Source organism: Rhea americana, unplaced genomic scaffold, assembly GCF_003343005.1.
Source record: "Rhea americana isolate MKP2758 unplaced genomic scaffold, rheAme1 scaffold_94, whole genome shotgun sequence".
NCBI lineage: Eukaryota > Metazoa > Chordata > Aves > Rheiformes > Rheidae > Rhea > Rhea americana.
Window position 1 is genome coordinate 1,853,797 of NW_028187133.1, and position 26,361 is coordinate 1,880,157.

At 38.5% G+C, this 26,361-nt stretch overlaps 1 protein-coding gene across 1 annotated transcript; it reads right to left on the reverse strand.

The window, feature by feature from the left end:
• Positions 1 to 4,345: 4,345 nt before the first annotated feature.
• On the reverse strand, positions 4,346 to 26,205 carry BEND6 (BEN domain containing 6). Its single transcript, XM_085324906.1, is given in 11 exon segments — positions 4,346 to 6,028; positions 6,030 to 6,258; positions 7,813 to 7,951; positions 9,983 to 10,175; positions 11,437 to 11,654; positions 13,137 to 13,314; positions 13,690 to 13,788; positions 14,290 to 14,435; positions 14,551 to 14,779; positions 24,143 to 24,321; positions 25,873 to 26,205. Coding segments are annotated over 9 exon segments (1,431 nt in total). The 5' UTR covers positions 14,747 to 14,779; positions 24,143 to 24,321; positions 25,873 to 26,205; the 3' UTR covers positions 4,346 to 5,995.
• Between the last annotated feature and the right edge of the window lie 156 nt (positions 26,206 to 26,361).

A 26,361-nucleotide genomic window follows, 5' to 3' on the forward strand; every position in this document is an offset into this window, starting at 1 on the left:
GTGGTAGGGTATTGCCACCCTGCCAAGGAAAGTGCTTAAGAGGTGTTTCACTGGTGATGGCTCTTGCTGGAGTCCATCACAAGGAGCCCCYTGACAGGCCCAGTTCCTTAGCGCCAGACATATTCTGGTATATCCCAGTAATATTCATATTCTAGTAATATTCTAGTAACTCACTACTACTGCACTTCATGTTATCTGCCCTCAAGAATCGAAATTAATTAGACGCCACATGCAAGCTACAAATAGGTTGTTCCAGACTTAGTCAAGGGTTCTAAAGAGTTATGTGCCTAATCAATCAGAGATACAACTTAGCAAAGTCTGCAAAGTTTCAGTGTTCAATTAGTTGCTTGCTGAAGATCTGTCACAGGTATAGAACCTCTCAACCTTGAGAGGTGTCCCTACTCGAGGGCAGATCCTGGCATGCAGCCCGCTGCTGTGCAGGAGAGCTCAGTGGGCTCTGGGCTGCCCCCTATTCATGGGGCAAGATGGTTGTACTGTATGTACCCCAGTACAAGAGAGACATGGAGTTACTGGAGAGAGCCCAGCGTAGGGCTGCAAAGATGATCAGAGGGCTGGAGCACCTGCCCTCTGAGGAACRGCTGCGAGAGCTGGGCCTCTTCAGCCTGGGGAAGAGAAGACTGAGGGGGGATCTTATCAATGTGTAYAAGTACCTGAAGGGAGGGTGTCAAGGGGACAGGGACAAACTCTTTTCAGTTGTCCCGTGTGACAGGACAAGAGGCAACAGGCACAAACTGAACCACAGGAAGCTCCACCTGAATATGAGGAAGAACTTCTTCACTGTGAGAGTGACAGAGCACTGGAACAGGTTGCCCAGAGAGATTGTGGAGTCTCCTTCTCTGGAGATATTCAAAAACGGCTTGGATGCGATCCTGTGCAACATGCTCTAGGTGACCTTGCTTGAGCAGGGAGGTTGGACTAGATGATCTCCAGAGGTCCCTTTCAACCTTACTGATTCTGTGATTCTGTGATTGACTCGTAGTCATATTTGCAGACCAGCCGCATTTTGTTTGGCACATACTCAGTCAGACCTTGGCTGTTGTACTGTTATCTGTCTCCGCAAAGTGCAATTTGAGCCAGATGCAGCTATCACRACAGGATTCATCCATTACGACCATCACTGGTGGTTATTGCTTGAGCAGGGTTATGGGGGAAGGTCAAGTTGTGAGGGGAAGTACACAGCCACAGTGATAAAAGACAGACATGGAAGTGCTGAGATAGTGAAATCCCCTCATTATCCCCTTCTATGAGTTATTCTTGCATTTTTGCTTTTTACTGTTTTGACTGCTAATTAAAATATAATAGTTAACAAAKTTGTACAGCCTAATCACTATTGTTGGACTGTATAAACAATACTCACCAGAACAGTTTTATTTCCTTATTAAAGTAATAGAAACTTCATTATCATTTAGAAAATTAATTTAACTTGGCTTCGTGATTAAAGTCATAAACTTGGCTCATATTTTGCATAAGTTAAATTTGTTACTAGAATACTGAAAGCAGCCATTCTATTTGTAGCTTGCGTGTGGCACCTAATTAATTTTGATTTTTGAGGACAGATAACATGAAGTGAAATAGCAGTGAGTTACTAGAATAACTTTCTAGAATAGTGAGGTACCATTTTTTCTCAAACTCTGCTGATATTCTGTRAAAATGATACTCATTTGTGTATGAACTTTTCAGCAGTAACTGAGGTAAATGGAGTTTGTTTGCTCCTGTGATGACCCATCCAAAGATCCATAAGTGAACAGTAAAATTATTAAAAAAAACTGTAAAGGGAAAGTGATATCTGCAATCTTGTCAATATTAACAATACGTTAACAAAACTTTGAATTACAAAATTTGAATATTTTAGGTAATTCCTGCTAATAAAATTCTGGATTCCAAAACTGGAATAATTTAGGTAATTTCTGTGAAAGCATGGGCTTTCTAAATTGTATCAGCCTAGGAAAGTTATTACACAGGATTTTTTTCAGAGATCATGGAAAAGATATAGCCTGCTGTACTGCCTCACTTGGAATGAGAGTAGCCCATTTTTTTAAATAGGCAGTAGGCTGCCAAAGGTAGCCGTGGACAAACCTAGGAGAGCAAGGAGGGCATTCATGGTTTGCCATTTGTAAGCTAAATCTCGAAAAAGTCCAAACCACTAGGAGGAGTCTGGGTATTAGGCAGCCATGGAAGCAGTTTCTGAGCAGAGCTTCCTCCCAAGTAAGCTTTACAATACTCTCTGCAACCAATTCCACATAGTGAAAATAATCATTTTCTTTTATAAAATTTAAACACGTTTCAACTTCCTTCTTTCTGTCCTTGCTCCTTACTGCAAGTGAAATGTTGCCTTTTTAACCATTGATTTCCCTCTTGTGTCAACATTACATACTGCCAGTTACTCTTAATCTAGAAGATTTAGATGTGGCAGGTTTGTTTTTCTTTTAATTTGACTCCTAGTCAGCTAGTATACTAGTTTTTGTCAAGAAAAGAGACAAGGGATAAGAAGGGACAGGAACTAGACACATGAAAAACTGATTTATTCAATACTATTATGTTTTTCAGCCAAATATTTATCCCTGTCTTCACATACCCTAATGCTCTTTCCTCTTTAGAGAACAAATAYTCTTACTAACCAACTCATAATAAACAAGGGCCAAATTCTTTTTGCAAGTTAATCTTTAAATTTAGTCTAAATTGCAACACTAGAAACAGTTCAAATGATTGGTTTCAGCACTGCTTACTTAGTTTTCCATACYGAATCTCCAGTTATTAAATACGGTGCAGTTGTATAGCTCTTAGGTTCTTCTGCAGAAAACTGTCAGCCTACTCTGATTCTGAGTAATGCAAATAATTCATCCTCTGTCACTCATGATCCAATGGATTTTACACTTTGTGACAAAACATATTTATGCATCACCASCTAATTTTCGTTCCAGTGCAAATCTTCTTCTAACCATTGTTAAACTGCTCTGCTCTCTCCTCCTTTCATAGAATCATAGAATCAGTAGGGTTGGAAGGGACCTCTGGACATCATCTAGTCCAACCTCCCTGCTCAGCAGGGTCACCTACAGCATGTTGCACAGGATCGCATCCAGGTGGGCCTTGAAGATCYCCAYAGRAGGAGACTCCACAACCTCTCTGGGCAACCGGGGCCRGTGCTCCGTCACTCTCACAGGGAAGAAATTCCCCCTCATGGTCAGGCGGAACTTCCTGTGCTTCAATTTCTGCCCATTGCCTCTTGTCCTGTCACACGGGACAACTGAAAAGAGTTTGTCCCTGTCCCCTTGACACCCTCCCTTCAGGTACTTGYACACATTGATAAGATCCCYCCTCAGYCTTCTCTTCCCCAGGCTGAAGAGGCCCAGCTCTCGCAGCYGTTCCTCATAGGGCAGGTGCTCCAGCCCTCTGATCATCTTTGTAGCCCTAYRCTGGGCTCTCTCCTGTAGCTCCATGTCTCTTTTGTCCTGGGGAGCCCAGAACTGGACACAGGACTTGAGGGCTCCYSAGGGCTGAGTAGAGGGGCAGGATCACCTCCCTCSACCTGCTGGCAAYACTCTTCCTAATTCTTCTTGTTACTTCTGCAGTTTCTCATCTGTAATTGTTTAGTCTTCAGTTTTGTATTCACAGAAGTTCATCAGGGTCTTTTTGGAAAACTAGTTGTATTTTCTTCCTTTTCAGGCATACTGAAAGGATCATGGCTTTCCCATTAACTGTTTAGTTGTGTAAAATCTTCTGTTTGTTAGGATAACATCAGTCCCATAAGAAGACAGGAAAGAACTGACTCTTTGCAGGATGCTCCCTGCTTACCCCTTGGCAGAACATTAAAATATTTGCTTTTCTATGTTCTTTGCATTTTATCTAGAACATCCCCTGTTACGCTTGTTTTCCAGTCCTTCACACTATTGTGACAATCCTCTTTTTCTCTTTGTGCTGAGCTGCCAGTACTTGCTTTCCTTTGAAAAACTACCTGGTCTGAAGAATAGAAAAGCACCTAGTGCATCACAATCTTCTGTGCTGTCCCAGAAGCGGAGAGAGCAGCTGCCTGCATTTGGCTCAATGAGCCTGCATGCACAAGGAGCTCTGCACCTCCGGTGTTGAACTGCTCCACAATGGTAGGGTAGCTGCAGCTCTGCTCTATCAGCTGGGAGGACTTTAAGCTCCCCAGTTAAAAATTACAARTTTTATAGAAGCTGGCTTTGGAACCAGAAAAAAAACAAAAGGCGCGTAAGAAAGAAAAGCAACCTGATATGTGAGAATGTACAATAGTGACTGATTTAAGAAAAGACTCACAATAAGAATAAAATAAAACTAAGATATAGTAATGTTTAATTTTATTTGATAGAAAGTTGCTTCAAAAATATGGGTTAACTATATACATTCATATAYGTTATAGATACAGGTACCTATACAAAATATACATAATGGCAAACATTCTTCTGTTACATTTTATGGATGATAGTAAACAACATGAGATAGAGCTTGTGTCATGTTGTCATATCTGCTTTCATCCTAATCCTATATACAATCCTACATGAGGGATGAAAAAGGCTAACACATCACTTAATCCATACCCCTGCCCATTCAAAAGTCTTCTCTTCAGTGCATTTTATTAGTGCATTGTTCTAATAAAATTAAGGCTTGCAGCATCTCTCTTGAGAGGTATCCAACTGCTAGCCTTGTCCTCAAAATTGTTTTTCTGGCATTCACCCCAATACTACTTCTAATTTATTTCTAGTTCAGCTATGTCTCTCCTCAAATCAAGCTAAATTTCTTCATTTTCATGGGTTTTTTTAATCTTCATTCATTTCTTGCTTGTTTGCCAAGTATAAAATATATTTAACTGTTGTTAATAGCTGTGGTCTCTACTTCCCACCCTACAAGCACACTGTAAACCTGGAAGCAGTCAAAAGTAAAACTACAAGCAGAAGTGGGGGAAAATGTATCTGCCTTCCTCCTTCCAGGCAGTTACAGGGCATGCCAGCTGCCCCACTGAGTCAAGTGGTGTCAGATCTCCAGAGGAACTGCCATGTTGCTGAGGGATTTCTGGTACAAACCCCATTAGAACCACCCTAACCAAAAGGTAGCATCCCAAAATCTAGATACAGGGAGTAGGAGCTGGCATCTTTGCTCTTTTCTGGTCCCTTTGTACCTTCTAGTCRCTCCATTTACTAATTGAAGGGAGTAGGCACTCGCAGGCTGTGGAGTTGATGTTAGGGAAAGAAGAGACAGTGGGTGCTGCCAAACTGAAGTACCTGCAGCAAAAGGCCACTGAGAGAGGCCATGGCCTCCCCAGCCAAACAGGCTATCTTGGAGCACCTTTCCCTGAGCTAAGAAGGAACATGGTTTCTTTCCTTGCCTTTTCAGATTTTAGAGCTTAAAAATGAACTGTTTCTTACACACATCTTGGTAGCTGCAGTTTCATTGYCCTAAGAGTATTTTCTTCTTCTCAGTTGAACAGGATCATTAAATATCTGTGTTTTTATCTTCTCTGCTCATGTGATTCCTTGCTTTTCAACCCTATGCTGGTCACAGCTTTCACTTATCTCGGAAAACTTACTGCCTTGTTTGCATACCTCTGTAACTTTTTTGTAGTAATATGCAATAACTTTTTCAGATCTGAAAAGTGCTTTTCCATCAGCTATCAAAGTGAATGCAAGGGGATTCAAGTTCCTCTTATACTTTATTTTGGCATTATGTGCTGTTTATCTAACTAAGGGGAACTCTTCTTGTGTTCTTCTGAACAAATTTATATTTTTTGGATTACAGTATAACATGCAAATATTTAGTAATATCTTAAAGCCAAAGAAATTCATACACCTTAATTTTTTCTATACTGTGAGATTTGAGAAAATGGCTCACAGGCTTGGATTCTGCTTGCAGTATTTTTGTCCACTGATGCCAGGCCCATTAAATACTATTTCTGTCTATTTAACTTTATACTATTCCTCAGTCTCCATAGGGAGCTTGAACTGCTGTCARATACCTTCTGTTACTCCTTGTCTGAATTCCTGAGATCCTGTCTGCAGGYTGGGAGAGGGCGCTGGTGAGCTTCTCAAGGGATGAGTCTCGAGGCTGGAAGAAGTAGGTGTGACACCCTCCTGCAGCCCTTGGGTGGTGGGAGATGAGGGAGTYAGACAGCTGTGGCTTTGCTGAATTTGTGCATTTGCAGCTGGTGAATCATCATCCTGCTGGTCTTGTGTGCTGGGAGGAAGAGCCGAAGGCATGATGCCCTGAGAAGCAGCTGTTGAACCACTGTTGAGACAATTTATAACTAAGCTTGGGGTATTAACAATAGACACACGATCCCTACTGGTCTTAGCTTCTGAGCAGTGGAGTTTATTAAGCTATTTAACTATTATTAAGCTATTTCCTTCATTGACATGTTCTCTTTTTCCTTATYTCACCTCAATCTGATGGTTCAGAGATGATGATTTGTCTGTCTCATTGGATTTGACTCCAAATTTTGTCTTTTGAAGTGTAATAGTTTTTTGGGAGAGGATTTGGGCAAGCAAGGAGGAACAGCACGGAAAGAGTTTRTAACTGTGGTATCATCAGTTTGAATTTGTTAGTAACTTGTGTGTAAGTTAGTACTAAGATACTGCATAATATAATTTTCTCTTGACTTCTCTCCTCTATACTTCACCTTTGGGAGATGAACTGAAGGAATTCTGATATTGTTAGCACTTTTAAATTTTCCTGATTTTCTTGCAAAGAAAATGTGTGTCATCTGAATTAAGGGAAACAGCAAAATTATCTTTAGGATGATTACTTATAAGATATTTAAATGCTTTTATCTTGAGGAAATTCTGAACAAGTGTAAAATGAATCAATTTATTAATATATTCTAATAAACATCCATTCAAGAGAGTCAWTTTAGGCAATATTTGCACTGGTTTCCATGGGTATCAAACTGGGTTTTACATAAGGACATATCAATAACAGACATAAAGATACTTTTATTTTAAGATATCAATTTTAAATTGAAAGGTCTACAGGCACTATTAAAAAGCAACTCAGAATTGTATTTGTTGTGTATATGTGTATTTGAACTGCTGAGCTAGTGCCTAAGACCCCCCCCCACCAAGACTTCAGGAAGTTTTTCTCTACAGAGGCTTTAAGACTTGCACTGTCATATTTTATGAGTAAGTTTTAAAGTATATAAATATATGTGTTTGGTATATATGGAAASAGTATTATGCAAGTAGGTGACTTCACTGACAGTAGGGATGAGTTCAGCAATTTTAGGCTAGTCTTGTTCACAAGGTAAGCAGGCTTATAATAGGAAAGATGTTATTTATAATTCCTCTACCACAATAAGTTAGACTCTTCTATTGGTAGAAGAATGCTGATTTAGCTCTACTACAGTACTTTTATCAGTAGATACAGAAGAGGTACGATTTTCCCCTATTTTTAYGTGAGGGGTTATTTGAGGCACAACAGGTGACATGCCCATGGAATGAAATGCTGGTTTATGGAGATTCTACAGACAATAATAAAAGAAGTAAATAATATCAAAACTAAGATATACTGATGAAAGTAACTTGATGTATTTACTTCTGTCTTYTCTTTCTGTACTTTACTTACCCTGTGCTGCTTGGTCTAGAATGAACAATGTTTTTGTGCTGTAATGTTAAGCCGGGATACTTTTGTATAATGTAATCTTTGTACAAGGACATGAAAATATTTACCTACTGGGCAATGCAAATCTGAACATACATCTTAAAGATAACTTTGTTTTTAGGTTTTGTTACCACAGGGTAACATATGGCATGACACACTGTAGACTACAGTTTTTTTAAGACTTACCAAAAGCCATGCTTCTGAAAAGCACCTGAGTTAAGATCTTTGCTTAAAATTGGCTTCTTGGTGCAGTTGTTTAGTTTTTGTCCCATCATTCTCCTAATTAAAGCATCATCTGTGTTTGGAAACAACTGCTTTGTGATTCCTACAAAATAAAGAGATGACATGTATGAGGCCTCCAAATCACGGAAACCACAGATGCATGACCTAAAACGCATTTATTGCATCTTTGACATTTCCARCTACCTCAGTTTCAGCTCTAGTTACTTTTCTGCCTTCACTCACTGCTGCACTGATCTTGCACACTCCAGCTCTGTTTTTCTCTGTGCCTCTCCTATTGCTGTGCCTGCTCTTTGCATACTTAAAGGGAATTCTAGGGCCACAGGAGCTTCCTGCAGTAAGTGATCTTYCTCCCTTACTATTTCTGTTCTTCATCAGACATTTCTATTTCTGTCCTCCATAGTTTTCATACCTCTGAATCTTGCAGTTTTTGTTCATTACTCTTCATTTGCAATCCCTATCTCATTCTCCAAAAATTTCCCTTCTGTCTTTCCACTAAATGCCCAACTTTTTTGAAGGCARTATTACAGAACTGAGCATCAGGAATGCAATTCCTGCTCCCCTCTTCTCCATTATCTTCACTTCCCTTGGTCTGTTTTAATTTCATTTCATTTGAAGTCTCATAGCTTCCATCTTCTTAAAATTATCTGAACTATTTACTCATTTTCTATAGTCCTAGAATTCTCAGGCTTCCTTCTTATTTTTCTTCTTCTCTTGTATAATGTTATTTTGACATATTYCTATCTGAATTCAGGAGAGCTTTCACTTCCCTTAATAAGTTTCTTTGACTTTGCTATAGGTTTCCCTTTGTCACTGAACTCTTCTGAATCAGGACATATACTATGTTCTGATTATCTTCTCTGCTTTTCTTTTCAGTTTTGCCTAGACCCTTTCACTGAACCCACCTTAGAAAAAGTTGCTAGTAGCTTCTCAAACAAGAAATCTTTTCTTTACACTCAAGCTGTTTGGTTTCTGGTGTTTTAAATCCCTGGCTCTTTGTTTGTTACAACTTTTTTCTTGAACTTGCTGAATTTTCCTTCCCATATTCATTTCTCCTGATAGTTCACTGGTAGAGAGACTGTACTCTTCTTCTTAGCTGGCACTCAAGATGCAGGTGAAGTTACAAAAAACTTTACATCCCCATTTTATATTTTTGAATATATCCAATAGCTCTTCTCTCAGTGCACGCCTCTCCCCTTARCTTTATATTAATTCATTGTCAAACTGTCTTATCTTACCTTGTCTAAATATATTTTCACTATCTTGCTGTCTCTTTCTTCTTGATTTTGTCTCTTTTGCTCTTTTTCTTAAGAAAAAGGTTTATGCAACTATACCATCAATACCCTATTGATAACTCTTGAAACTGATGGCCAGCTTCAATAAAACTGGACAAGGGGGTACTGGAACTGGAGGTAAGTTGCAAAGGAAACTTAAGAGTACTGAGGAATACTGAGGCAATGGCAATGAGGGAGAGATTCTGGTACAGAAAATGGGGCTATTTTGCTAAAATATTAAGCTACAGGTGTGAATCCAAATAAAATCGGTGCTGACAAAAGACAATTTTCTTTAAAGCTGCTATTTGCATCTGAAATGATTTTCTCTTCCCTATGCACCAAATGTTTTCTGCCTTAAACCTCAGAATGAAATGTTCTTTGCTTCTCTGATCTGATCACTATTTGTCTTTCACACTTTTCCTCATTTTGCCTGAGGCACTATTTAAAATGTCAGAATTTATAATCTTCACCAACTACAGAATAGATAGAYATTATTTAAAATTCGATCAAGTGTGTTCTCTCTTTGCCTCCCTTTTATCTGTTACCTTTGTTTTCCAGGTATGACTATTATAAATAATTATTTCAAAGGCTAAAAAATGACAATGTTACTATGCCTTAGCAGTCACTGTTAAACGAGAACACAAAATTTGTACAACTGAAATACTACTATTTAGCATTTCACTAAGAGTGTTTGTGACAGATGGGTCAAAAAAATGTGAAGACAAAGAAGAAAATATGAACAGCACATAACCTGAGTTACCAGCTATAAGTTTTACTGCCCCCCCGAAAGAAAGCCCTTTGTCAATTCATTGCCATTTTGAGTAACGTTAACAAGTCATCACCTATGATTTCCTGAACTTCATTCTGATTCATAGCTGGTTTTGCTGCTTTATCCTTTGAAGAGGAGGACTTTGCACCTGTCAGGCTGTGCGTAGCCATGTATTCATGTGTATAAAGTGCTTGCATCAAGTCATTTATAAACTTTTGAGGTTTGCTCTTGTTACAAAGTGCAATCTGCCACTTTTCGATCTTGAACTGGAAAACAAAATCGGTCATAGACAAAACTATTGAAAYTCTCTGGAAATATTATGCAGTATTTCTCTGAAAATATTTTTAAAGTGTATTTTCTTTTTTTACCGCAATTTCAAATGTAATCTCTGCAAACTGTGTGATGGAATTAATGCCAGCTTGCATGTCACTCAAAGTCTGGAACTGTATGTGCAGGTCAACAGTTTTTTCAGAAGCAAGCGTGAAGCAGACTAAGGATCCCTGTTCATACTAGCAAACACTTCCCCAAGCAGCCCTTCTTGCTCAGCAGTGGCAGCCGCACATACGCAGACAGCTCTAAATCCTTCTACTTGCACTCCACACAGGCTGGATGTGATCCAGGTCTGGCCTGGAATCTGTACAGCCTTGTAAGCGTGGCACTGTGCCCAAACTAATATTCCTGCCTCTGAGCAGGCATGCCCTAGGAACTGCGACATCTGGCCGTAGGCTTTGGGAGAGATTTCTGCACACTGCAGTTGTACAATGTATGTGAGCTCTCCAAATGTGCAATTCTGCACTACTTATATTTAGCAATAAGGTTAAGTAGCTCAGAAAATTAGGTCTTTTTTTTTCTTTGGAGATAGTCAGATCTCGTGCACTGTAATACATAGTCAAAGAATCATACCTCGATAATTCTTAATAGATCTATTTGGTTTTGGAAACCCCATGACAACACATGATTTCCACAGACTGGCATGACTCAGTATACAAGAATGCTTATGTGAATTGTGAATGCAGAAGCTGGAATTATTCTTATTAGATTTTGATATTTTTTCTGTACAGCCTCTGTGCCTGAGGCTTCTCAATTTTGTTCTGTTATTATACTGACGGCTGGCYAGCGTTTGGAACAAGAGCAGAAAACACACCATTCTCCATTTTACTTATTAACAGTTTAAACAGACTCTCATATAWTCTCTGAAATGCTGTCATTCCCCTTTGATATCCAAAACATTAGAGTAGAACTTGTTCCTGGATCTCAGTATTTTCTTCACGCATCCACATTCTGCTCTCAATCATACAAAGCCACTGAAATCAAAGMAAGTTCAAGGATGTACTAGCATGCTGAATGACATCTAGTGTGCCTCATGGAAAGGTTCTTCTGCACAAAAGGAGCTCATTAGTCAATTCATCAAGTGACTGAAAATAAAATGATTTTTACAGATACATTTTATATCTGTTATACAATCGCAATAAAGCATGTATTACATCAAATGTTAATTTTTGTGCTTGAAATTGCTTCTTAACTAACCTGTTTTTCAATCTGTTGCTCCTCATCTTCCACATTCAAAGTTACAGGTGAGCTGGAGTTACTATGCATACTTGCATAGGAATCTGCTAGAGAATTGTTAGACGCTTTCCAAACAGCATGTGAACGAAGGCTAGACGCAGATGTTGTCACTCCCCCTTTGAGCAGTGCTTCAGCCATCCCTACCAGTTCCTCAAAATGAGTGACTGCCTGTGGCAACACTGAAATTAAATGGAAAGTAATGGCTAAGAACAGTAAGTGAAGCTTCCAGACCCCAGCTATGTCAGCATGCATATTTTTGTAATTGAAGTCCTCCTGTCAAACAAGCAAAAGAGTGAAAGTAGTCAAAGATGCTTAAACAAGTTTTTTTTTTCCTACTTTCTCAAAATGTTCCTGTCATTCTGCTCTCACCTGTGAAATTCTGGCCTCTGTCCTCAGAATATGCTAGATCAGTTCTCTCAAACAAGTAAGAGCAACCATTAATTAGTTTATACCCATCACAGCACTAAGCTAGGTATTTATCTTTTCTTCTTCTTTTTTTTGCTATCTCAAAATCCGAACAAGCCTTCAGAGATGCTGAATATGGGCCAAATAGTGATACATTTGATTTTTCATTTGTTTCCAAGGARTTACACCTTCCTATGCATACACTATATTTTTCCTTTTCTAATCTATAGAGAATGTATTTTAAATGGCCACCTCTCTGACTAACATTTAGTTTCAAAAATAAGTTTTCATCAAGTCCACTAAAAATCAGTTCAGTGAGTTGAAAGGATGTGAGGGATAAAGAATCAGCAGGATACAAAATCRTTAACTTATTGGAAAATGCTGTAAAAAAATGCTGAAGATGAAAGGCGAATGTCGGACTTAAATGTGTAAGTTGTTTGACACTAACAAATCTTGTAAAAATGCTATTCGGAGAGCTGGAGAAGAATAATTCAAACTAAGATGAATGAAATACGGAACGGATCACGTGGGCAATGAAACTAAAAAGCACTTGCAAAATCTTAAGACAATAAAGAAACAACAGATGTAGCAAGCTGCCTAGGAGTGCTATGATGCAGCTGGCAATGGAAGTTAACATCTCTCTTTAAACATTTGTTCGCCAGTGTTTAGAAGTATTAGATTCAGTCTCGGCTGCCTCATAAWAAGGGTCAGGAACAAGTAAGAGGGGCTTCAGAGATGGCTGCTAAGTGATTAGAGAGTCATTTATGAAAGAACAAAATGGTGTGACTTTAGGAAAAGATTAAATCTGTWGTTCCTAGAACTAACTGAGGATTACCAATACTGAGGAATTACCAAAGAAATTAAAAATAAAAGCATTCCAGAATAAAGACAATTTTAATAAATAAAGAATAACTGCTTAATAAATAAGGTTTAGTTGGACTGGTCGGTGGAGTATTCAACTTTAGCCAATGGTTATATATAACAAACAGAAATGTTCTCTTGGGAATAACTGATGGGGTTTAGATATTTTTCTATTTTTAACTCTGTGATCACGTGGTCTCCATTTAATATTTTTTTTTCTAAGCGCTGCTGGAATTAAATGTTGCTATGTAACGAGGACTTTTCTACTAACAGGAGGCCYTGATCTTGTCAGGTGCTAGAGCATCCATAATTCCCATTCAAATGGTCTTTTCTACATCAAGCTTTTCATAMCCTTCAGGCTCTCTTCTTCAGCACAGCATTTCCCCTGCCTTTACCTTGAAGCATCACCAGGGACTGCCTCAGGCGGCAGTTTTCTCTCATGGTGTCTGTCAGTTTTYTCTTGAGACATTTTATTTTGGCACACAATTCCACCTTGGACAGTTGAAATAAAGGCTCTTCATCATCGCTGCTACTTTCACTGTACAAAAAGTTGTTTCCTGAATATGATTCTCTCTGAAAAAAAATAAAATGGTCTATCTAGAGCAACAACACAGAAAATTAAAGCATTAAAACCAGCATTAAAATATCTGGCTAAATCAGAATATTTTCTTTGCATACACAAAACATATAAACAGACTTGGTGTACTTTATTAATAGCTGTTACAGAACATGGATGTTATTGTTCACATTTAAATTCAAAATGAAATGTCAGAATAATACTTAGCTCACAGATTTTTGTCTTTATGTTCTCTATTCACTGATTTTCTAAAGTGGTAKCTTTAAGAACTACAACTTCACTAAAACAAAAGTCTTATATCTCCCTCAAACAAATAAATCTCAGTTTCCTTTTGCTTAATAAATTAAAATTACTCCAGATAAGATGTTTACCTGTTTGTTAATTAAAGATGTTTCAAGTTGACTCAGGATGTTGGCAGGGGTGGATGGCTGTAACGATTTCTTCCTTTTTATATGCTTCACCATTTTCCCCTGTAAGCAAGAGCATAATAGTACCTTTGCGTTCCTATGGAACCCTTCATCAGAATATCTCATGATATACTATAAACTTTTATTCACTTTGCCCTTGACACACACTGTTAGTATTTTTGAAAATTGTTTTTGCAATCTTTTGTTAATCTTGAGATCTATGTTTTATTTCCCCAAGTTCTGTCACTGCAGATTTCCAAACAATGCAAAGCTTGGAAGACCTGGTCTCTGCCCTTCTTGTGCAGGGCTCAGATATGGGAGAAGAAGCAGTGGAGCTACAGAGCACCCAAACTCGTGAATAACAATTTTTCTTTAAATAAGCAAGGAACAAAATCTGCTGGCCTAAATGCTTACTCTGACAGGTTATTGTGCTAGGACATCATGTGAAGTTTGCTTTTATTTCTACCTTCAGTATACATATTTTGTGTTTTATATTGMTAAGAATCAATAGGTATGGTCTACTTGACTATATTATGGGCATAACACATAAAGACAGAAAGTCACCTGTTCCTTATCCAGATCACTGTCTTCACTTTCTGAGAATATCATTTCTATCCTCTTCCTTTTGTCTTTTCCAAGGACTTGTATTTTTGTCATTTCATCTGCCTGCAATATCTTTTGCATCATTTCCACCAGCTCTTGAGGGTCATCTGAAGTGAAGGGAAAGAAAGGCCCAAGCAAAGAAGCAGMAGCAAAATTAAGTACTGATACCTTGTAACTAGATTAAAATCTCATAYCAGCCAAAGGCTCTGCAACTGTACTCACCACTCATGTACACAACTTTCACTAGGTGCTTTTCTGTCTGTCTTTCTCCCACAGGCCAGCTTACTAGCACATGCTCATTTGGTTTCAGGAGTCTTTCTAGTTCATTGTCATCACTGGGAAGATCCTGTATCCATGAAGTCTCTCCAATTTGCAGTGAATTATCATTTACAAAATCAAAGAGAGTGAATTTTTTCATTGTTAAATGGTTTTCTTATCACACAGACACTACCTGCAGAATGACATAAAAAAAATAGTTGTTACTGTGCCATGTCACAGGAATGCTACAAGAATACTTTAAACAACTAAGTACAGAATACTAACAACTCTCTTATTCCCAGATTTTGAAAATTATCTTGTATGAAAATATTTTGGAAAGGACATGAGAACTAGCCAATTTGCATGTTAAATCTCTTCTGAAAGATGGGAGGTGGTCTGCTCAACATGGGAAAGGCAGTTGCCTCCAAAACTACAGAGAAAGCAGCTTTCACTTATAGAGTTCTTGCTTCCGTACTCCTGTTGTGTCTTATCTGTCTCCTATCCTGGATCTTTACTACCACCACATTTGCCTCAACAGATGTTTTCAGTGTGTCAGTGCACCCTCATCCTCAGAGGCTGAAAGACACAGGTATGATAAAAACTTTCCCTACAGTGAGGGAAAGTACCAAACCTATATATCCTTATAAAAGGGATATATAACTTCCAGGACTGTATTAATCATCTTCTGGGCAGCAAGATGTACAATTGCAGCCACAAGATAACAACCCAGAACAACTGACTGGATGAAGTATGACGCATTCTGGCACTGGAAAACTTGATATATACAAGAAATGAAAGGCTGAGGATGGGAAGAGAGCTGCGCTGCATTATGAAGAATAACAGCAACAGAACCCAGACCTATATATAGATAAATCCTTTCCTTATTATATCAAACAATATTCTGAAAGCAAAGGACCATTTTAGGACTTTTTAAAGCACGGAAGTTCTATACTGGAAAARGGGAACAATGTCATACTTTGTATTTTGTTTTTCTAATTAAGTTGATATGCTGTACATGAAAGCATGAAATGTGAAATATGTTAYTGAACACCACTGCAAGTGTTACCAGTTCATGTGCATGTTTCTATTATACTCTGAAAATATATTTTCTACTTTAAAATTATTAAAATAGATAAAACCAAAAATAGAATATCTATTTTTGTTAAATTTTGATCTTTCCAACAAATATATGGTTTGGCCTGTCAGTTCATAGAGGTGAATTAATTTTACAGAGCTGCAAACTCATGAATTCCCAGATGTGACAGTGTCATTTGTGATTTACTTGGCCTCAATCAGTCAGAAGCAAATCTAGTGCCTCATGTAGAGGCTGTCAAAAAGGTAACTCAGAGCTAGGAAAGAAGAACTACTTGGGGCTATTATGTCAAAGCAAGAAAGTCTGGCTCTAAGGAGCAATGTCAGTTCTTCTGCAGGAGCCCAGATCACCGCTATTCACCATGTCTACGCTATGCTTCAAAAGAGCTGGTTCTCCACACAGGGGTGAACTTGTTCATTTGCAAAAGACAGCTGTGCTCTTGTCAAAGTATTCATTATACAATGAGGTAAGCAGCATAAGAAATAACCATTAAAAAGAAGAATATTAAATAATACTTTTTACAGAATGCATTCAATATAGCATTGCTAACTACTGGACTGAGATGCTGAAGAAATGGGATTTATTTGCAAAAATTTGCATACTTTTCTCTAAAAAATGAAGAGAATTAGAATGACCTGAAAAATTCCATTCCATGTAAACTCTAGGGAGGAGGTGGCTTGAATATTTATGCTTACACGAATCACTGGAGGCCTAATTCTGCCACCTATCCATTTGAAGTGGATACGCACACCACTTCCAGAGGAAGGAATCATTCAAATGAATAAACATATAGACAAAACAGAAAGCAAAGGAAGAAAAGTTTCATCACTGAGTTCAATAGGGACAGATAAGTCCCAAAATTAAATTGGATTTTTGCCCAAATCAAAATACGCTAGATTTAGAAAAAAGTATGCTTGGGCCTTGTGCACCTACATCCATGAAAAGAGCTCCAGGTCATGATGGCAAGGCAAACAGCCAGTGCTGACAAATCCTTTCTGCCAGTCAATGCAACAGCATTGCAATAGGTACAATTTTTACAATGGTCACTTCAGGACTCTTGAGGTCCAGCAATTTGTCTACATTATCTACAAAGTCATCTCTGACTGTTGAGCTGTCAAGATGCTTGCTTGCAGTGGGAGGATGTGCTAGTAAACAGCTAAACTGATTTCACTGAGAGTCTTAACAGCTGCCAAGTTAAAATACAAGCTACATGGGATGCTGAAAGAAATTAGCAAGGATATCACAAGTAGTCATGGGAGGAAGGATGGGGTCTATCCATCCTTTTAGTTTCTGGAAGGAGAGAAAGAGCTTCCTGGCTGCTTTCTGAGGCCTCTGCTCAGTCCTATTGCTTGTGCTGCTTTTGAAGAAGTGACGGGAGGAAATCAGCTGTGGAGAAGCAACAGAGACTGGCCAGGCCCCCTCTCCTCTGCTGTGGCTCTGCTAGRCACTAGCTCAATTTTTAACATTTATATGTAAAGTGACTGGAAATAATTGCACTGCCAAATAAAAGAAATACTGCAATAGTTAGTATTTTTCTATTATGGAGCTATGGCTTCAGCTCCCCCAACATACATTAATGAAACTATGTCTTTTCACAGAATTTGCTGTGACAATCCAAAGGCCCTGGGGATAATACCGAACTGTCTGCTGGCATCATCTCCAGCCAGAGATTAAAGAGATTAGAAAGGTAGAACAAAATGTCTCTAATGAAGAAAAGGAAGTCAAATACTTCACCTACTGGAAGGTAAGTCTTGCACTGTTTTCTCACACTATTCTCTCATTGGAGTTAATGTAAACCTTGTCTGAGCAAAGACTGCCAAAATATAAAGTAAAATACACTGGATATATATCCAGCAGGAAAAAAAATAATACTAAAAAGAACACATGGGGAGGGGTTAATCTCATCAAACCTCAATTATCTTAAAAGTGAGATGCTGGCTAGACATGTTTGACATGCAGAAGGAGAGGTGATTCACCTCATCCTAAGACTCATAAGTAAAAGACAGCAGATGACTTGCTGTCTGGGTGAGCGTATTTTCCTTCACTGACTATCCAGTGACGTGGGTAGGTATGTATGTTTATGGTACCTGGCTTGGTCCAATCCATCCCAAATTAGCTCATTCTGCTTTTGAAACTTCAGGGTAGCTTTCAGTAGACCTTCTGCTATAGGGAGCGGAGAGGATGGAGTCTGACATCTTTTAATGTGCATCTGGTTCTCTGTTTTAAATCTTTCTTACACAGTTCTGCAAGTCATTATTTAAGATTCTCGACACTGAGTGCTTAGTTTGATAGTTTAATTGGAAGATATGTAATTGTTCGCAGACATTACCCAGTGTGCAGCTAACCACACAGACAGAATTATACAGCCTTTGGAAGCCAGTTGTGTGTTTTGCAAGTTACCTTATTCTGCTATACTATCCATTTGAAAAGACTAGCTGCTTTTTTGAGAAGTACTGAAACCCAGACTTATGATCTATCTCTGTTCTAAGACACAAATCTGTCTTTAYTATATTTATATTTAAAGCAGGTAATTTGCAGAAGTAAAAAGACATGTAATTTAAAAGTGCTGTAGAGGAAACTAATTGGACTCTTAATTTTTAAAAACATGCTAATACCTCACATTCTGCACAGATGCTACAAATTTGCACACAGAATATTGTTACTAAGCAACCCCAAAAGCCAAAACAAGAAAAATGATCACAAAAGTAATTTTAAAGACCTATCTCGCCCTCTGACTGACATAGTCTGTTCCATTCAGCTTGAGAGTTGGCATATGGCACAGTGAGATCATTATTTCTCCTTCCTTTCAGTAAATGCACTGTAAAAAATTACAAATTTATGACATGAGATTGTAGGGYCCCTAAATGGGTCTGATTCCGCCACAGCTTAAAACAGAGGGAGCTTTGCCACTGGTTTCAGCAAATCAAGATCAGACTCCAACTGTACCACAACAACACAATATAGAACTATAATAAAGTACTAACATTTTATATTATCTGTCCTCTAAGTTCAGCCTTTGATAATCCTAGTTTTCCCTGGAAAACTGGAATAGAATTTCATCCATCTCACACAAAACTATTTATTTCCACTTTAACATAATGAATAGTAGTCATAGATTTGTTTGGTGTTGCTTTGATTATGGATTTTTTAAYTGAACTTGCTAGGACATTAAACAATGTTGGTATAAAATCCTTGGGCTAAACTCAAGCCTTAGAATTCCTGATTTTCTGTGACAAATTTATGATGGAAAATACGACCTTATTTAAGTACATTACATGCCCTGTTGTAGGTTCTAATCTTATTCCCCTGAAACAAGATTTACTAATGATTTCAGTGGATTTGGTTTCTGTCTGAGGAATGAAGTGTGAAGTGCTGTTATTGCTCAAAAGACTTACAGTGTGATCTTAGTCATTTTGTGGGAGAGTACGACTGAAAAGCGGAAATCTGCAGCTTTTGGTTAAGAACTACAGAGTGCAAATTTTCCAGAACCATCAGTATTACTGTGTTCCAAATTCAGCTGAGACTCTAGAGGAACAYCAGAACATTACTGTAGACTTTCCAAGAATATAAATGCACAAAAATCATTCCACTTGTTTTCCACTAGCAGGAGTAGGATAAAACTACATGATTCTTGCTATTGATATCTGTCAGTTCACTTCCTGACTATAAATCATTATCCCTGTAACTAGCTATCGAATAACCTGAGATACTATTCACAGTAAGGCAGTATCTTCTGGCCCTATTTACACAGATTGTCTGACTGACTTCAAAGTCTCAGGAGCCTTTGAAATCACAGGACAACATGCAGAATTTGGTCTATACCTTATCCCGCATGATAAAATCCATCTGATGGGCCCACAGGCTTCATGAAGCAATTATTTTTCCCTGCACTGTCCTGCATACTGCAGTTTAGCAACCTAGAAGTTCTATGAAGTAACATCAATACCTAAATAAGACAAAGGCCTTCACAAGAACTGCGGCTTAAATTACAAAGTTGGAAAATTTTACTGGAAATGCTCCGATTTTTGAATCAAATCACCTACTTTTATTTTTAATATTAARTGGCAGTAAAGGAATAATACTGAATTTAACAAGCAGGTATATTTAATGTATCTAGGGCTACCAAATTTCTGTTTTATCTAGCAGTTTTTCTAGGTTAAGATGTTTACACTTAGGTGTCACTGGGTGAACTAGATATCTAAGTTTCCATTATAATCTGGGGGATACAGAAATCTATTTGGCTGCCTAAACATAGATGTCTAGTGCCATCTGAGGTGTCCAGTGGTATTCTACTTGGCCTTCAGCTGYCACTCCAGAAGAGCAGGTCTGTTATCACAACAGCCACCCCTTTGTAGACATCTCAGCCTAGAGCATCTCCAGTGGTCACATGAGTGAAGCCCCTAATGAACACAATTAAAGCTACCTGGAGAGCAACTCAGCTTATTTCAAAGAATCTATGGCTCAATTTAATTACTTAAAAGTAAGTGTCTGGTGCAATCTTAGATGCCATAAATTATTGCACCTGACCTCCAACTGCCAATTCTGGTAGGAATATATCTTCCACGGGGCCTACATCCTCTTCCAGGCTCACAAGGATACTTACTAACTCCAGGCATCTCAAATGGCACTAAATGCCTATATTTAGGAAAGTGCATTGTCCTCTGGGCTCCAATGATTGAGCTGAGTTTAAATGGGAGCTTAGATACCTCATATGCCTGTAAACCATACACACTTATCTTAATCTTCAACTAAATCCCACCCTCAGAGACAGATCCACATAAAGATAAAAAGATTTTAAATAAAGAGATACAGGAAGTTGTATCAAGTCTACATCATAGATTAGTATCTTAATTAAATAGCTATTTCACAGCTGACAGAATACTAATACCCATTCGCTTGTTGACAAACACTATGCACACTGCAACATACTGCTACACATATCAACAAAGATTAGTGTATTCATTGAATGGGATGAGATATCTCAGCTACTGGAATTTGGATAGTCATATTAAAACTCCCTCCATGCAGAAGCCTAATACAACCAAATTTGTAAAAGCAGTAATTAGCCTGAGAGGAAAATCAAGTCAGCACAGAGTCCAGTACCTGGCTTTCCACATTCAAATCTAGCTTGGRTACTTTAACACAGTGTATCTCTACAGCTCTAAAATTATGAAGGCTAGAGACATGCAATGTATTTGCTTTTTTTGTCTGACGATGTTGATGGGAAGACAACAGTGTCAGGAAAAGTATGACCACATACAAATCTGTCCTGAGATACAAAAACTGTGCGCTTGCTCAGTGCAACTGCTAAGCAGTCAAATACTATTCAAATACTATTTTCCTATAAAGCCTAATTCAAGATATATCCTGAAAATGTGTGTAAAAGGCTGAAAAAAAATATCAGAAGAACTTTCCATATGCAACAAATGWACTTCAAAAGCTGACTGGTTCAAACAAACCTACTGGTAACCTGTTGTGGGAATTTATAAGCAGTGGCATCTTCTTCTTTTTATATAGTGGCATAAGCTATCTTACTTTTGATAAATTGCACTGTCCCAAAGCATTAACAACAGTAWAATTCTCCCTTCAACTGTAAGAGCACAGAAGTAAAAGAACAGATGAGAAAATTCAGGCTTGTGCTCTGGTCAGTATTATATAATCTTAACTAYCTCTACTTATATGTCTTTATTGGCCGTCATAGGCAAGGGATGACAGATTAAAAGTGATGCCTGGTTAATACTCTTAAGTCCCTTTTACTCCAAACCTCTTCTTCAATTGCTCTGTTTTTGCTCAATATTGGTAGGAGGGAATGAACTTGATGATCTTGAGTTAAAGAAATATTCTGTATTAGTAATAAAGGCTATGAGCTAGAATATGAGACATACATGTTGCTCTCTTACTCCAGGAAATGTTACCACAACTAAGAGCACTTCTGCATRCACTTAGGAGAACTTACAGAAGGGCATCTTCCTCCCCTGTGAAGGTAACAAGTCTCAACCTTACTACAGCTATTTTTTCCCGTCTGTAAAATTAAATATCTTTTTAATGTAGACAGTTCAACCTGACTTTATAAAATAATGTAAGAGCTGAAAGACCAATAATTCATATTTACTAAGACTCATCAATCTGAAACAAATCCTTAAGCAACTTTCAATTATATATATATATATGATATTAATGAAGTGTAATTCCCTCTAGGATGCAGGGCCACATTCAGACTGACAACTGCCACACTAAGCACTGCCAAAAATGTATGGAGAGCAAATTTCAACCAAGGACAAAGGGACATATCACTGCTGTAATGAAAAATGCCATAGGAGCTTTAGCAGTATATTTCCATCTAGGCTCAAGATCAGCCTCTCTGTCTGCAAAGCTAATTTATGCCCACAGAACTCATGCCAGCATTTTTCCAGCAACACAATAAACTGAGTGGACAATTGTATGGCTGATGCTCCATTTGAATTGTATGGCTGGTACTCCATTTGATTTATACCTACAGTCTAATAAGCAGAGGGAATCAAAACATGCAAGTTGTGTGAGTTAATGAAATCTGCGAAACAAGGACAATTATACAGAGAGAGTAGCAGGAATCTGATTTTCCATTGTCACCTAGAACAGCTTCAGACTGCAAAGTGTTCCAGGGATAGAAGGGTCTAGTYTGTAGCACTGTGACTATACAGTTTAGTCTGGGTAAATAACAGAACTTTTACATTTTAGCTTCTCTGGTCAAAGAATTTYAAATAATAATACTTACGTAACTGATTTCAAGGATATTGCAAGAATTAACTAATGCTAACACACCCTTCAAACATACAAAGCACTGTATGGAACCAACAATTTAATTAGTTTGGCAGGCCAGAGACTTRCAGTGACCTTACTGAATTTGGAACATACTGTTCTACATAACGCAGACTTTTGAAACTTGATGCTTTTATCAATCTAAAAATTGTTATTCTTTCAGTCAAAGAATGTATTTTACAAGGTTTTATGAACTACCAGAAACTCCCACAACTTATTATAATACATCATGCTTAAGCTGCTAGAAAGCACACTGAGGACTGAGTAACATATGAAGTAGACTTCTCAGGGGAAAAGCCAATTTTTTCTTTGAATGAAGTTGATAATATCCAGACACTATGGTATTTTGTGTATTTAACTTTGGTTGCTTATGGGTTCCTGTTTGATTAAAAAACCTTTTCTTTGTTAAAAAGTATTACATGATTAGAGAATCCTTCTAACCAGATAAGTAGCCATATAAGTGGAGCATTTTATTTAATTATWATTTAATTAGTAGAAACACTAAAAGCTTATCTATGTATCAGTGAAAGGAAATGATCTTACTCTTTCACTTACTCAGCAACTCTTCTGAAATCATATCATGTATTATCTCCTAATCATACCTTTACTTCACCAGATCTATCATGTGAGCTTTTCTTTTGGCTCACTAATGCAGGGGGTCTTATTACTGTTCAAGGAAGCCCCCAAGGCTTGAATCTGTAAGAGCAGAGGTGTCTCCTCAGGGTCACTGTGTGCCCTTGTGCTTACAGCTCAGATTTTGTGAACTCAGCACATCTYTGAAGATGTTGTTTCTCCACTAAAATCACTTATTTTCTTTTTGCAGTTATTTTTTCTTCCTTCAGCCTAAACCATTGCATGCAGCTAAGATTTTTAGTTTCCGTTAAAAAGTTCCTGAACCTCATTTAAATTATCAAGGAATACACACTAGTTCATAGATTGTACTGCAATTCTACTTACAGGGCAAAGATAAGGGAAGGAAGCATCTTCAGCCCATGAGGCAACACTGCTAAGCCTGTAATAGGATATCGGGGGAGAGTGGGTCAAAGAATATTTTAGGTCAATGCTGACTTGCCTCTCTGCAGGAGGGCTGCTGCTGTTATACCACATCCCTTGCTCAAGGCTTCCACTAAACTGCAGAAATTTGACATAATTTCCTGCTGCTGTCCTCATCCCTCTGCAAGTTTATAAATAGGTTAACAACTGTGAGCAGAAAAATACACCGCTGCACTGTCCTTTCCCTTTCCACTGCAAAAAACTGCTCTTTGCCTCTATCCTGAGCTTTCCCTTTTCATTCCTCTGCCCAGACGCTCTTCATCATCTTCTCCCTCAATATTACTCACGCAAAATGCTACTTCCAAGCCTCCTGCTGAAAACTTCAACTACGGCTGTGACTGAGTCGCTGCTCTGCTTCTCTGTGATCCCTGTCAAAACAAGTATCTGCAGGATGTTTCCTCCCATCATCTCACACCTCTTCAAAAGTCTGGCCGCATTATGCATACTCTGGAATAGTAGCGCTACCCTTTATTTATTTCAGGGTCAAAGGCTGCTTTCTTAGTTTATAAAACTCTTCCAGGCTTGCTTCAGCCTCTCTCAACAACTTGTCTTCTCTGACCTGCCTTGCCATTCCCCATATTCTTGCCACATTTAGTCTTAAAACTTAGTTACCTTCTTTCACTTCCTCTTCTTTGAAATAGCTTCCTATGTCTCTCCACCTCCTGGGTTCTCCTTCTGAGGTCAAATCTCAGCTGAGAGCCAACGGTTTTGTTTTAATCTTGTCTCTTCATTCCTTTTCTCTTCTCTGTTTATCATTATTAAGACTTATGGTAAGTTCCCTGAAAAACATTCTGTAAAAAAGCTTATATTAAAAATGCTATGCATATAAAACTTCATTTCTCATTACCATTATCTGGAAAATCTAATCACAGATTTTTTGATCATGGAAAGTTGATCACCCACAAACAATGGAGCTTGATCATTTTTAATGTGAAATAACTTTAACAACTTTATTCACCATGGAAGTAATATTCCAGCCACACTACCGAAAAGCACAATGTCTGGCAAACACAGAGCAGTAATGAATGCTGTGCAATGCAAGGCAGCAGCTTGATGTAGAAGACTGAGACACAGTCCAGAGCGGTGGCTCTCAGACAAATTGTGCATGTCAGCGTTTCTTGCACTAAACTGCATTCTCTTGCATTTGGAAAAAAATAATCAGTTATTATGAAATTTATCATAATCTATTGACAAAATATGATCCTCACTGCAAGTCTCAGTTTAAAGTTTACAGATTTTCCTTTCTAACAAGCAAACGTTAGAGATTGCTCATCAGTCGACTTTTTTCTACACATTTATCCAAGAACAGTGTGAGGTGGACTGTACTCCCTGCTGGTTCCCAGCAATCGACTGTGCCATCCCTATTAAGACACATTTCCTCAGATCTCCCATGAGGAAACAGTAAATTGGTGTACCATGAAAGGTGTTGAAAAGTTTCTTGTTAACTGCAATATACTGCAGTGAAGCACTGCAGCAGCGAAGCGTGTTGCCATGATGATTGCACTGGTTTGCCTCATGTTACAGAAAAGTAACATGAACCATTTTAAAAATCTCCAGGTAATCTGCATTAAACCCCTCTTACTGCAGTGTGCTGCGGTATTAGGCAACATTTCAATATTGCATCCCATGACGCAACACAACCTGGCAGCATCTGTCACTCTCCAGGTAGTGAAGGAAAGCATTTTAGCACACGCTGCAATATATCCACTTTCCATTTACAAAGTAATACGACAGACTACTGTCTCAACATGCTGATCTATACTATGAAGCTACACAAAATTCCTGCAGTAAAAATATCATAGGCCTAAAACCCAACATTTCTTTTCTTTCTTTAACTATCCACCCAACCTGATAAAAAGAGAATCTTTGAATGAAAAGGGATTACCGTAGCATTAAAGGTCCAGTATTTTGTAGTTTAACTTAAACTTGCATGTATGTTTTTATATATCCTTTTATGGCAGACATACAAAGCAGTAACWTTTCAATATTATTCCAATGTTTACACAGAGATCTTCATTATTCCTATAAAGTTTCTGAAACATTCCTCTCATTTATGTGCTTGCATTGTCGGTACATGGAAAGAATCTGAATTTTGCCACAAATTAATGCTATTCTTTTACAATTATATAGGCAGATTGATATTGCAAAATATATGCTGGATATATTTTCATTGTGTCATTTTCTGGGTTGTAATACCAGAGTTTTAAACAGAATTTTCAAACATCCCTGAAATAGTTTTTGAAAGTAAAGAACCAGCAAAGTAACAGCACTTAAAACATTTACATAGATAAACTCCTGTCCAGTCTGCACATTCTAGTATTTTTGTAGTATATGCGACGTACCAGCTTCTGTAAGGCAGCCTAATGAAGGGCACCGAAGCTGACATTTGCTGCAGCATGTTGCAGTTTCCTGCAGTAAGACAGTATAGATGTTATCGCTGTATAACGGATTTTGCTGCAGCAATGCGCTGCACCAGGCACCTTCTCAAYGGCTTTCACGCAGAAGCGCCCCGGTGCGTAAATCCCGCACGGCCGGCAGTACGCGCCGGGTGCATTTTAACACACAAAACCGGTGCTGCTGTGCAGTACRGGCTGCTGCCCCGCGGGCAGCGGTCGCACAAACCCCAGCATCAGAAACAAGGACCACCGCGACACAAGGAACCTCAGCACCTCGGTGCTGTGTACCCTGCTGCCGCGCACGGTACGGCGCTCGGATCCCTCTGCAGAGCAGGAGCTTGCCCGTGCCGGCAGGCCTGACCCGCGCGCGGCTGCGGAGGCTCCTCCGCACAGAAACCTCGCGGCAATGACAGAACCAGAAACAACCGCGGGCGG